At 37.9% G+C, this 13,948-nt stretch overlaps 1 protein-coding gene across 1 annotated transcript; it reads right to left on the reverse strand.

The window, feature by feature from the left end:
- Positions 1-5,492: 5,492 nt before the first annotated feature.
- Positions 5,493-13,404, reverse strand: LOC149305504 (inositol monophosphatase 1). Its single transcript, XM_089477407.1, has 8 exons — positions 13,333-13,404; positions 11,550-11,683; positions 10,371-10,475; positions 9,371-9,416; positions 8,260-8,368; positions 6,462-6,570; positions 6,009-6,160; positions 5,493-5,617 (listed from the first exon to the last, which is right to left on the reverse strand). Exons 1-8 carry the CDS (start codon positions 13,393-13,395, stop codon positions 5,493-5,495), a joined length of 843 nt encoding a protein of 280 aa, XP_089333533.1. The 5' UTR covers positions 13,396-13,404.
- Positions 13,405-13,948: the final 544 nt, after the last annotated feature.

Consider the following 13,948-nt stretch of genomic DNA (forward strand, 5'->3'; position numbering starts at 1 on the left):
TGCCTTAAACCCCCTATATGCCACTGTGCCCCATGATATGCCTTTTAACCCTCTAAATGCCACTGTGCCCCATGAAATGCCTTTTAACCCTCTATATGCCACTGTGCCCCATGATATGCCTTTTGACCCCCTATGTGCCCCTCTGCCTCCAGAAATGCCTTATACACCTATATGCCACTCTGGCATTTAGGGGGTTAAAAGGCATATTATGGGGCAGAGTGGCATATAGGGAGGTATAAGGCATTTCAGGAGGCAGAGTGGCGTATAGAGGGTTAAAAGGCATTTCTGGAGGCAGAGTGACATTAATGGGGTTTAAAGGCATATCATAGAGCACTCTGCCTACAGAAATGCCTTATGCCCCCCATTCGCGTAGACAACTTCCGTTGCAGCCGGGAGGAGGTGCGGTTAGCAGCGGGGGTTTTCTGCATCCATCGCACAGACCTTCCCCGGCTGTCAGAGAGAATTTCCCGGTGAGGGGAACTCTGAACTACACACCACACATGGGGGATTCAGAAGTATACCGGTAAATTGGGGGGGGGGGCAGGAGGATCCTAGTTGAGGTCTGATTATAAGACGACCGCGATTATAAGACGAGGGGTATTTTTAAGAGCATTTGCTCTGAAAAAAACCTTGTCTTATAATCAAGCAAATACGGTATTTACCTCTTGTGTGTGTGTCCTACACATTGCCGAGGCTTCTATGGCACCCCAGGCAGGAGCCAGACCTACTTCCACATATAGGGGACATTTTCCAGCCACCTGATCCTGGTTCTCCAGACAGCAGACTGGACCCTGTTCTTCACTGGCCTCAAATCATGATTAACCACAAGGCAACTTAGGCTACTACCTAAAGCCGCAGCAGATACGATATGAATTATAGTGAAAAAATGGGAACCAAGTATCCTAACTTCTTTTTAGGTTTTCCAACCCCCCCCCCATGAACTAATATGTTGGAAGGAGGTCTACGCCTAAACTCCTGCAAACCAAGAGAAACAGGACTTCTGAAGTGAAATCCTATTAGGGAGAAGCTCATAAAGTGTGTTTCATGAGCCGACATTCTTGTTTGTACCAAGTCCTGCAGATTTTAACTTGAATACAGAACAATACGAACTTTAAACCTTGACAGCTTGACGCTCTGTTAATGCCTCAAGCCAGAATTTATTATGACTTCAGAGTATGAGTGTGTGTGAAAGCACTCTTTTTTCTCTTTCTGGCATTTTCATTAGCAAAGAAAATGAACCTTTATGTAGTTCTGACCAATGAAAGCACCTTTCAACAGATGGATTAAAGAAGCAAACATTAAACCAATACTTACTGATAATCAGATTAGATTTTTTAATAAAAAAAGAGCAATCATACTGAAGGGGCTATGTATCTTTTTATAATGGGTAATCCAGAATGCGGAGTATTCTTGTCAAGTGGAAAACCTATTATTATTAATGAATGCTCAAAGTGGTGTGGTATACAAATAATTGTCACTAATAAAATAATTAATAATGGGATTAAAAAACAGTTTTGTGAAAAAACAAGTGTTAAGAAATCACAAATCACATTTAAGTGGGACATACTGATTAACTTCAATAATATAAATTGTGTATTCATCAATATATTGAAAATTATACATTTTGTTGAATGCGCAGGTTTCACACATACAAGGGTGTGTAAAAAACCTTTACAAATGCTAATTCGTGATTGTACCGTAAAATTAACATACATTATCTGGCTTAGATCTCTTAAGGTAGAAAATATTCGAGTGTGGCTTTACTGGTTCATTAAAGTAAGCTCATCCAGCTCAGCTATGCTGGTTCATCACCCACTAGGAAAACAATATCTTGAATAAAGTGTCAAAAACAAAGGTGTAACTTTGTCAACTATATTTTTTATTTAACTTTTATTTCATTTTTAGTTATTCTATTTTAGAGAAATCTAGTATAAGGTTTAGGATCATCTCATGATCTAGATATTGTAGCGAGTAAACACCGGTATAAACCACAAATTGAATGAATGAATGGAATGAAACAATTTACATGCTACCTGCCAGATTTGCCTTGAGCCTTGCTTGGCTGGGCTTGCCACACTGGGCAACCAAGAATGAGGTGTTCAACCAGTTTTATTAATATTTACATACAATTGGAGTGTCTTAAATGGCTGCTTCTTCCTTACGGTATGTATTAATTATATAACGCCATAGTAGAGGTTAATACAGTGAGAGAGTTAAAACATAATATGGGATAGACATAAGGCTATCCTGAATACAAGACAATAAAAAATCCCCCAAAAATCTAGAGAAATATTCTTATGCTTAAGAACAGTGAGAGAGACTATGTATACAATAAAAAATTGGACTTAGTCATTTATGAGTCCAGCAACATGGATAAAACACGTCAGTGACCGCTACGCTTCTGAGGTTTTGGTTTTTTTTGTCATGTGTCTTGGAAGAATGTACTATTATTTTTACTATTGGAATTAGCAATAAAGGGCTAAACTGATTTGTTTTGTATACATATATGGTATCGCTCACTGTTCTTAAGAGTAAGAATATTTCTTTAGCTTTTTCTGGGGGATTTTTTCTTGATTTGTTTGTTTGATCTAATTGAGGGCCTGAGGCATCATACCCAGAAGGCAGCAATTACTATTTTAGTGGGGTTGCTGCACTCCATTATATCCTGAATACAAGACAAGACTAAGCAGAATAGGGTTTGCCATTTATACCTCTAATGTGGCTAGATGGGCCAAGTGGTTCTTATCTGCCATCAAATTCTATGTTTCTATAATGTTGATAAATACATTTAAGGACAAAACACATATAGTGTGTACTTTTCTGTGTAATTATGCTGGATTTTGGACAGTTGCAGAGCTGGGTTCAGGTACGTTACATGGAAAATGTTTCCAACAAAGTTGAATTTAGATACGACAGTAAGCTGTGATCTCTTGGAAAAGCTGCATTTATTGGATTTAGGCCTTTTTTTGAACTCACTAATTGTGCATTGCAATGCATGTGGGGTACAACTAGCAAGACCTTTCTTGCTCTGACATTCTCTTTCTTTAAATGGCCATCATTACAAAGTCTAAGAGTGCCTTAGCGGTCCACAACAAACGTTGGGTCCCCTGATTTTCCGTAAGAATGCACAGCGCCTACCAGCAGCGGATGGAGGTGGAGGTCTGTGATGGTAGGTAAGGCAGGGCTGGGGAGCCATGGGGTGATTTCAAGCCTAGGCTTGCCCAGGACCTCAATATTTTTAACGACAGCCTTATCTCCTCTACTCACTCCAGCTTCTATGTGTGCTAGAATGCACCTACATACTCACGAACATGCCCATACCAAATAAAAAAAGGTTATATTAGGTACTTCTATGAAACTATGGATCTTTATTCATGATAATACAATCTATAATTAGAGAAATCTATCTGACCCAGTATCACAGTAGAGACATGTTCAAGCAAAATGTAATGCTGCCATCTAGTGGTTGTTATAAGAACTACTTCTCTGCCTGTTCCTGGTCTGAGTAAGGTGCATCTATAGTGACTGCATTCAGTAGGACACGGAGGGTTAAACACTATGCATTATTAAAAACCAAATCCAGCATGCCTCTCAAGCAGGATCATGCTGCTGTGTAATGCTATTTAAGCAGCAAGATTGAGTCACATCATCAATTGAAGTACACACACAGAGTGCATTAGCAAGATTTTTTTAAATTTACTGACAGGCAGTCACAACAATAAGGTGTATAAAACTTAAAAAGCTGACAGTATAAAAATAAATCTTTGCATATTTGATGGAAGTACAGATACTAGTTCAGTCTGTATTTCCACCTAGATTGTAAGTTCCTGCGGGAACAGGGCCCTTCATTCCTCTTGTATCTGTATGTCAATTGCTGTATTGTACATGTAGTTATCTAGCATTTTCATCTTTGTACAGCGCTGCTGAATCTGTAGGCGCTTTATAAATAAAGTATAATAATAATACACTGATATACATAGACACACAAAGGCATGATGCACATGCATGCATATAAACACACATATGTTTAAAAGAGACACTATTCACAATTAAGTGTGACTCCTGAAAGTTCAGCTAAGAGTCACTAAACCCCAGACTAGAAATAATAATTGTATCACATTCAAGCCCGGCAATGGTTAATTTTAGGCTGTATGTATTTAACTTTTTCTCTCTAGCTCTGTTTACACCTATTTAACTATTTCTTGTTAACTTCCCTAACATACATATAGCATATCTAGTTATTAAAATATCAGTGTGTGTTAAATAGTGCTTATAATGTATATTAATTAATTTTCTTTGTACTTCACTTTTCTCATTTTAACCCCTTAATAACAAAGCCCGTCCATGTACGGGCTCAAAATGCATTGTTTTCAATGGGTTTAGGGACCGGCCATTGTCCTTAAGGGTTAAAAACTCAGTAACCGAAAGAAACACAAAAATAATTCAAAAAGAATTCTTGGAAAAGGTAGTTTATTTTATCCATCTTAAAATACACACAAGAAAGCACATTCTTCTGTTATACTAGCCTTTCCATGAACAAATAGTCACACAAACATACGTGGCTCTTTTAAACTGTTCTTTCAACATATGAGTTTGCAAATGTAAATAGGCAATTTAGGGATATTCAGTAAGCCACGGTAAATATTTACTTTACCCCGATTCTTAAAATAAATAAAACTCAGTTATTATAAGCGCTAACAGAACCGTTTGCATTTTTTAAGGGATTGCCGTAATAAATGTGAATGAGCATGAGATGAACTGAGCTGAGTTCCTACCGTCTCAAACTCATTTGTGGCATTACAGGGGTAAAAAATCTCCACCAGTACAGCTTTTCCTGGTTTTCAGGGCTAACAGCTGGAATAGTGCAGATATGGAATTCTATAAGAGGTTAACTTAAAAGTGGCCTTCAAGAAGAACATAATTAAATGAATCAAAGGTATGCTGCCGATTCTGGGGAGGCTGGATCTCGGACCTAGGAACAAGGTTTTTTTTTTTGGTACTGAACTATACGGCTGTCTAACGCGTAGCTCAGAAAATAAATCTGCGCCACCTTTTACCCCAGCCTTTTTTTTTCCCCCCCGATAGTTCAGGTCATCATTTCATTCTTCGCTTTGTTCCTCTAGTCTATAAACTTTAAAGAACTAAGGCTCAGCCATACGGAACAGTTGCATAGGCCTAAGTGTGCTGAAAAATCCTTGAGAGTAGATATTAGTTAAACTTTTTAATATTTTATACAGAAATATAAACATTTTTAACTGTGAATGCATGTCTAACACTATTACAGGTGACATTTTAGCTTAAGACAAAGCTGCCGCTACTAAATACTCCAACACAGTACTGTGCATCAGAACAATACATCATATAGTAGAATGCAAACCCAAGCCGAGGGGCTTTCGCAGCTCCTTGAGCCCCCTTCCAATGCTGTATAGTCAAAACAGTAACAGCTTATATTCTAAACTTTGCAAAGCACATTGGATACGGCTGGAATGAGATCATTCGTTCTTCTTGCCATCATCGCGCTGAACGGGCACAATTTGGAGTTCTTTGGCTATTCGCTCTCCAATCTCTTTGCTGCTTGCAGCGATCACTCTGCACGACATCAAGTCAAAGTGCCCTCCTGCGAAGGCAGAAAAACAAAATGTACTGAAACAACATTACTATAATTCTCATTTAGCTGCAAAATGTACTAAACGGTATTTATAAATGTAACACTATGCCCCCAATGGGGTTTAATATGAATTTGGAATGTAAGCACTGTAAACTAAACATGCGCTGATATCAGATTAACATTTTTTGTTTATAACAGTAATATAACATACTGTAGGTTATATGGATAATTATAGTGAAGAAATAGTAAATGTTCCAAAATTAAACAGGAGGCGCAGGGAATTTTTGTAACATGCAGAATATTAAGTCGCTGTTTTTTATTTTTTTTTTATAGCGTATGCCTCAGTTATTTTCCATTGCAGCTTACATTAGAGTTTGCTACGTGTTATTCAATAGCAAACCTTTTGCATCCAGCACAACACCTCCTGCTTCTGTAACAATGATAGAAGCTGCTGCCATGTCCCAGCAATGGATGCCCATCTCATAGTAAGCGTCGGCACCTCCTGCTGCCACCAAACACATGTTCACAGCAGCCGTGCCCACCGCTCGGATCCTGCCGGGGAGAAAGTAAATGGCATCATGCAAAAAAAAAAAAGGCACAGATGCGTCTATAGTTTTTTTTCTAAAATAAAAGTTAGCCTATTGAGTGTTATAGTATATATATATATATATATATATATATATATACACACACACACACACTAACTTTATATGAACATTAAGATAATATATTATTCTCAGTTACCTTAAAATGTCAAATATTACTACAGCCCTGGATGAAATAAAGCAGGAATTATCCAAAACAAAGGGTTCTACATAAAACCAATATGGATTTTATTAAAAAAGAAACTTACCCATGGATAGGGATACATAATAGTCTTTCCATGTTGGACATTACAATCTTAATAATTTCTGGATTTCGGTTTGACCCCAGTTCTGTTATTATCATGGACTTTGTTATATCTGAAAATAAATAAAAAAAAAAAAAATATTTCAGGAAAAAAAAACATTACAAAATAACCACCTGCTACTTTTAATACATTTTGACTCAGCGTTTTATTCCTCTTAATTGCAGATTTTCAGTGTTTTATAATAGTTACAAGGTTTGAGTGAATATTAACACTGCGTGTAGAAACTTGTGGCAGCGTACCTTTTTTGCCCTACAAAAAGGTTAATGTATTATTATTATGTATTATGCAGTATTTTGTTTAGGTCTATTAGTATACTAAATGTGTGGCAAAACAGATGAGTATGTTATCAGCAGGGGCTCTTATATGTGTAAGTATGTAAGGATCACCTTTCAACTGTAGCACTACCCACTCCCTACTACTACTACTACTACTACTACTTACATTACATTTACTCCAGTAGATTCCATAGCGCTGTCAGTACAATAATTATAATCACAAACAATAACACACCAGTACAAAAGGAGAAGAGGGCCCTGCTCTTGTGAGCTTACAATCTAGTCAGTGGTTGACGGGGAACTGAAACAGAAGGAGAGGACTGCTTGGATGGGGATGAGTTAATAGGGTCCGGATGATCTGTAGGGATGTTGGTCGTTCAAACGGCTTGATTAGGATGATGGCTGAGTGTTATGAGGATCGTTTGTACGCTTTTTAAAAAAGGTGGGCTTTCAAAGAGCTTTTGAAATTTGCGTACGATAAAGTTTGATGGAATGGGGAAGACAATGGGTAAAGTACGGGGGAAATCCTGGATACGGGAGTGAGAAGAGGTAATGACAATAGAAGAGAAACGCTGGTAATGAGAGGAGCAATACAGTGGACAGGGGTGTATTTGGATAGAAGGTACAGGGGTGCAGAGTTGTTAAGGGCTCTGTAGGTCAGGAGTTTGAATGTGATTCTGGAGGGTATGGGGAGCCAATGGAGCGGTTGGCACAGCGGAGCAGCAGATGAGGAATTGAAAGAGAAATATTAATCTGGCTGCAGTGTTGAGGATGGATTGGAAGGTGAAAGAGGGGGGGCGACGAGACCAGTTAGCAGGGAGTTGCAATAATGCAGATGGGATATCACAACGGAGCGGATTCATATTTTGGTTGCTTCTTCTGTGTGGAATGGTCGAATTTAGAAGACGTTTTTCAGGCGAAGGCCCAGGATGTGAGGGATGAAGGAGAGAGCAGAGTCATGTGTGACACCAAGGCAGCGAACATGGTCTGTCAGTTGGATGCTGGAATTGTCAACAGTAGTAAGCTTCTACCACCAAGTCCTTTTCCTAATGCATTTATAACCAATGCTCTGTGCTCAAAATGTTTCTAGACTATGTATTCAACTTACTGTATATCACATATACCTTCTATTATAATGTAACCTGTAAAACGTTAGCCATACTGAATAAATATTTCCATCAGTATTTTCTCTACCCCTTTCATTCTTGCACATTGTTTGAAAGCTGCTTGAACAATGTAGGGTTACGTGCCAACGCCAGAGAGATCTGTGCTAGTGGATATCTCGCACACCCTTAAGATTACCCCAATCTCCTTTGTGAATGCCAGCAGGTTTGATGACCTAAGGAGTCCCCCTGGTTCACCGGCTCCGCTCTTCTTCTATATGCACACACTTTATTGTGTATGTATTACATCTAGCGCTCATGAAAATACACTAAGACTGTTAACAAGTATAAAGCAACACCTACCTTTCTGTCCTGAGACTTGTAATTTCTGCCCATTACAGAACGATCCCTTTCCTCTCCTGCCAGTGTACATTTTATCCTCCACACAGCTGTACACAATCCCAAATTCAACCTGTATACGAGTAAATACAAAATACAGATACTATAATTTAAATATTTCTAGATAGATTCAGTATCTTCCTCGTAAAAGGAAAATGGATCCCACCTGTAAATATTTCTATACACCATGGCTTCTACCAGCGGTGCTCAACATGCAGGTACACTACCATATATACACACACACACACACACACACACATACATATATATATTACCTACAAAAAATGGATAAAGTGAGTTTTCAATGTATGTATGTTTTAAATGTAAAAATATTAATTTATAACATATGTACTGAAATCCTTAAAAATGTCTACTAGTAGTCAGGACAAGCCCTTGAAATGTTAAATCTGATTCACCAATTTAAATATATTTTTTAAGAATATCATAGCAGTTCACAGCAGGTCCTCCCATCTGTTTCAGAGCTGAAGAATGTAACATTTCAATCCAGAACGTCTATTTTTATAATATGTTATTTGTTCCGCCTATTAATAACCCGCACATGCATTTAAATTGTATATTTTTACACTTGACTTCGGTGCTGTACTTAGACATAACCTTTAATTATGGTTCGCAATGAGCTGAGAAACTTGTAATTTTACAGTATGTGCCTTTATGTACAATTTAGGTTTAACGTTATATGTCTATACAGTTTATGGGTTGAATGGGGGGATTTCTTAGCGGTTTTAGTTCACAGAAAGTTATTATTGACAATAAATTTAAAGCTATTTCCTTCTACATTTCAGATTTAAACATATATGATAAAACATTAAGTATTCAACAAACCGAGTAAATATTCTAACAGCTGCAGAAAGATACAGATAATTCATTTTTAATATTTAATATGACTGTTTGGATGGGTTCACAATTGTTTAATGGAAACTTTTTGCCCAGCTCGGGAAAGAACGAAGGCACTATTCTGTTCCAGTCGCTTTATAATCTCTGAATCCGTTTGTTTACAGTAAATCTAATACAAAATCATCACATCATATTTCATATAATCCACTCCCTAGTTTACCTGTTTATTGACAGCAAAACCAATGGATATAGCCACAAATGGAAACCTAAATAAATATAAAAATAAAAAAAAAATATCTGTACATAATAATAAAATTACACATACAGCACCGTAGGAGTTAAATAAAAAAAATATCTAGCACAGATTAGTTAGTTTAGCAAATTAGTTGAAGTAATAGCTATAATCAACCAATGTCATGTAATGATCATCTTAATATTTTGCACTAGAATTACTTTTTATAAGTAACTCTCATCCGTATACAGAGAACTTATTGATTCTAAGTGTGGAGACCAAGGAGGTGTCCCTGACGATTACTCCAAAAGTAGCACTTTGCCCCGAAATTTCTCTTTACAAACAATATATTCCTGACATCTCCATCCCCTCTCTAAACATATGATTAACGCACCCATGACTGGCCCTTGAGTTTAGGGGTGTATAAGACAAAGTAAGACACCTTGCCATTAAACATGAAATATAATACATATACTAAGGGTATAATATGGGGTATTTCTCCCGTTTAAAGGGACATGTCAGCAATCACATACTCATTAGCACACATGATGGTTGAGCGCCACCTTTAAACTCATGAACTTTTTTTGCATCTGAAAGCAGCTCCTCGCAGCAGAATTCTAACAGCCCTTACTGTAAATATACCGGTATATACACACACATACATGTAACATGTTATTTCTTTCATGTCACTCTGTTTTGCTGTTTCTGTTCTCATGCACTTTCTTAGTTCTCGCATTTCTCTAACTGGTAATTTTTATATTGCTGTAGTCTGATGACATCTGTAAGAAAGGGAAAACAGGAATTTTGATCCCTGAACTCACTCTAGTTGGTTAAGTATCAAAATCCATGACGTCCTTTTTCAATAATGTCAGTAGAATGAATATAAAAATTACTACTGGAGGCTTTTAGTACCAAATTGTTGAATAACACAAATAGTAATACAATTTTGACTTTTGTCAATTAATCCAGATTAATGAAGATCATTCACCTGTGAACAAAGTTAGTGGTTCCATCGATGGGATCTATGATCCAAGTAGGGCTATCAGTCAGAGTACTCCCCTTACCAGCTGCCACTGATTCTTCGCCAATAAAGCTGAAAATGAAGCATACAATGAATTATCTACTATGTACAATTAATAATCGAATGATAGAATGTACAATGAATGATGGGCCTTTTATTCTATATAAAGACACAGAATCTGACAGCAGGTAGGAACTGTGCCCTGCTGTGAATACCTTTAGTCTTATTTGGCCTTGGTCCTGTATTATTTTGAGGATAACCTTATGCTTGTCCCATGTTTAACACCCAACTGTATTACCCTCCACCCAAAGGCAACATCTGGCCATCTAGGCCAGGTCTAGGGACAGGGTGCCTACTCTTTGAAGGACTCTGCCAAGCTCATAAGCAATAAGGGTGGCTGTAGGATAAATAAGCATGCAGCGTAAGAGAAGGCAAGTGGAATTACTTTAGGCTGGCCTGTTTCTCCAACTTAAGAGAGTCATTGAACGAGATCCAATGCAGAATTAAATAACAATCACCTCGGTTGAAAGGATGTGCTGAACATTTTAAGTTAGTTAAGGACACGACACAATATCCGTCGAGGGCCCTTCCTCACATGTATGGATCCTGCCCTGGATCTAAGTCTGTGTCTGAGGACGTCATTGCACGAGTGCATGAGTGGGGTACAGCCAGTCATAGTGTATGGGGGCCAGGGCAAGCAGAGGGCCCAGGAATTAGCCCTCCAAAATGTATTTAATCATTTTTGACACTGGGCCTCTTGGGCCCATTCTGAGGCATTAGGCCTGCGGGGCCTATTTTATGGCACTAGGTCCTTGCTGCCCCATAACACTGACCAACACTCACCCACTGCATACTTCACCATATTTAGATGTTATGGGCCCTTTTGGCCCCTGTAAGGGCCGGAACAGGTGTGGAACAGTGGGCGGAGCTACGGAGTGGCCCTGCCTTTAGCTTTGTACTGGGCCCCATGCTTTCTGATTGTGGACCTGATTATGTCGGCCTTGCACACGCATGGTAATAATTAGTCAACAGATAACTTTCCAGCCAGCTATAAAGGGGCTCACTGTGCCTTGAATCTTCAAATGCTAATTTATTGGTACATATGACATGTACAGCTTTCTGCGCATGGTCTGCTTCCGCCCTCACCAGTGGGATGGGTATTTCTCTTTAATTAACGAGATCAGCATTTCTTCCACTTTCTGATCGGTGGCGGTCACCAGATCCGCGGGGGAACTTTTCAGCATCACAGAGACTTCTTCCTTCAGCGCGGCGCACACCATCTACCAATGAGAACGGCAGGTTAAACAGATAGCCAATGCCTAAGCAGCTTCTAAAAACATGAAACAAAGGCAACTCGGCCTATGCTTATGGAAGGCTTATTAGTGAAGTCCATAGGGAAAAAAAAAAAAACTGTATACAGATATATCTGTCGCCATTTATCTTATTTTCTCCAATAAACTCCCTGTATCTGCAGACCTGGAGGCCGCCATTGTTGTCAGTCATGTGATCTTTTGGGCGACATCCAGTGTGCAATCACCACACTGACACAATTCTTTCTGGCAATCCTAATGAAGTCCATTCCTCCATACACGTCTATTAGTCACACTGTCTATCTGACTCTATAGAACCCAGATGAATGACTGATATGCAGCCGCCTGATAACATTATGGGGGGGAAAAACCCTATTTTTAGAAAAGAAAACAGCATATTTTTTATATTGGTAATTACAAAAATGTTGGCAGCATTTGCCATTAACTCTTAAACTGCCAGATGAGTGTGTAACATAACGCTCTACAGTTGAATCCACAATTGTTAAATAAAATGTATTTATGGAACTGCGTTGCGATTATATTAAAAAAATAAAACATTAAAAAAATAAAGCAATAAAAAGGCACAGAATGTTCACTTTCTAAAATGAACATAAATATTATTAAATTGGCTGAATTATGTTGAGTAATACTGCAGACTTAGGTATTTCTTATCTTGTTCTGTCTCTACAGAGAATGCGCTATTGTTTTGTTTTTTTTATCACTTTTCATATTGTTTACCAACAAGCGAGCAGATAATTATATATGTATACACACACACACCGGTATACATACATATATGTATAAAGCACTCTCAAAAGGATGGTCAGCACTCCAGGTCTTCAAGTTAACAACTTTTCTTTATTCAAACAAAGTCAACGTTTCAGTCATTGCTTACTTTCATATATGAACACACATATACACATATACACATATACACATAGAGCACACAAAATAATACACCAGTTATGGTGATATAGAAATGCATTATTTCTGTTTATTACCTTTTCTGAAGAGGTTTTGCCCATTTACAAAAGTTTAATATTTCAGTGCAGGGCGTGTATGAGGAAACGGGGAGGAAAAATGATAATCAAAATACAAAATGCAATGAAAATATTTTAACAATATTACTTTAACCCATTCCAGCCTTCAAGTTACACGCAACCTTATAATAAAAAAAAAGCAAATATCAAGTTGTGCCTGCTCTATACATATATATATATATATATATATATAGGCTTTTATACGTACAGCGCCTGCTCTATACATTATATAGGCTTTTATACGTACAGCGCCTGCTCTATACATTATATATATATATATATATATATATATATATGGGCTTTTATACATACAGTGCCTGCTCTATACATTATATATATATATATATATATATATATATATATATATATATATATATATATAGGCTTTTATACATACAGCACCTGCTCTATACATTATATATATATATATATATAGGCTTTTATACGTACAGCGCCTGCTCTATACATTATATAGGCTTTTATACGTACAGCGCCTGCTCTATACATTATACAGGCTTTTATACATACAGCGCCTGCTCTATACATTATATATATATATATATGGGCTTTTATACATACAGTGCCTGCCTTCCTTGCTATTTGCACGGCAAAGTCCATACATTCCTCCCAGGGGTCTGCCATTTCCACCTAGGAAATAAAAAGGAAATTATAGGATAAAAAAACATATTTTCAGCAGAAACATACAATGTCCGTATACTCCTTTCAACACACACATCCTGTCATTCCTATGTGATCGTGAGACGCACAGAACATGCTCCATTCCATACCTGTTGCCCGCCGAGTACACTAACACACCCGTGTCTTTTATTACATGGTCATCACACTACTGACCTTTGTGTCTCGGGGCTGGGCTGTGGAAATTTACAACCGACATTCCCCTTGAACCCCTAGTGTACAGCCCACGGGAATGGAGTACAGAGCCACCGTGTACCATAATAATGAATGGGTAATATCCAGCCCCGGTACAACATTATTTTATATTATATATATACCGGTATATCTTATTATATTATATATGATATCCTCAACAGCCTCGGACTGGCGGATTCGGGGAGGAATAATTTCCCCATACAGAACAGTCACAGGAGCAGACGGATCATTCATCTGCATGTGTATCAATTAACATAACTCACCGAATGAATTGAGCGGCCGGTAAAGAAGCCACCGATCCCGC

Source organism: Sceloporus occidentalis, unplaced genomic scaffold (assembly GCF_023333645.1).
Source record: "Sceloporus occidentalis isolate IW3139 unplaced genomic scaffold, rSceOcc1.0.p SCAF_11, whole genome shotgun sequence".
Taxonomy (NCBI): domain Eukaryota; kingdom Metazoa; phylum Chordata; class Lepidosauria; order Squamata; family Phrynosomatidae; genus Sceloporus; species Sceloporus occidentalis.

Coding starts and splice junctions, on each gene's coding strand:
- LOC149305504 (XM_089477407.1), bottom strand. CDS start 13,395: ATGGCAGACCCCTGGGAGGAATGTATGGACTTTGCCGTGCAAATAGCA. Junction 6,571..8,259: donor ACAAGTCTCAGGACAGAAAG/GTAGGTGTTGCT, acceptor ATTTATTTTCAG/ATATAACAAAGTCCATGATA. Junction 5,618..6,008: donor TGTTGTGCTGGATGCAAAAG/GTTTGCTATTGA, acceptor CTGCCTTCGCAG/GAGGGCACTTTGACTTGATG.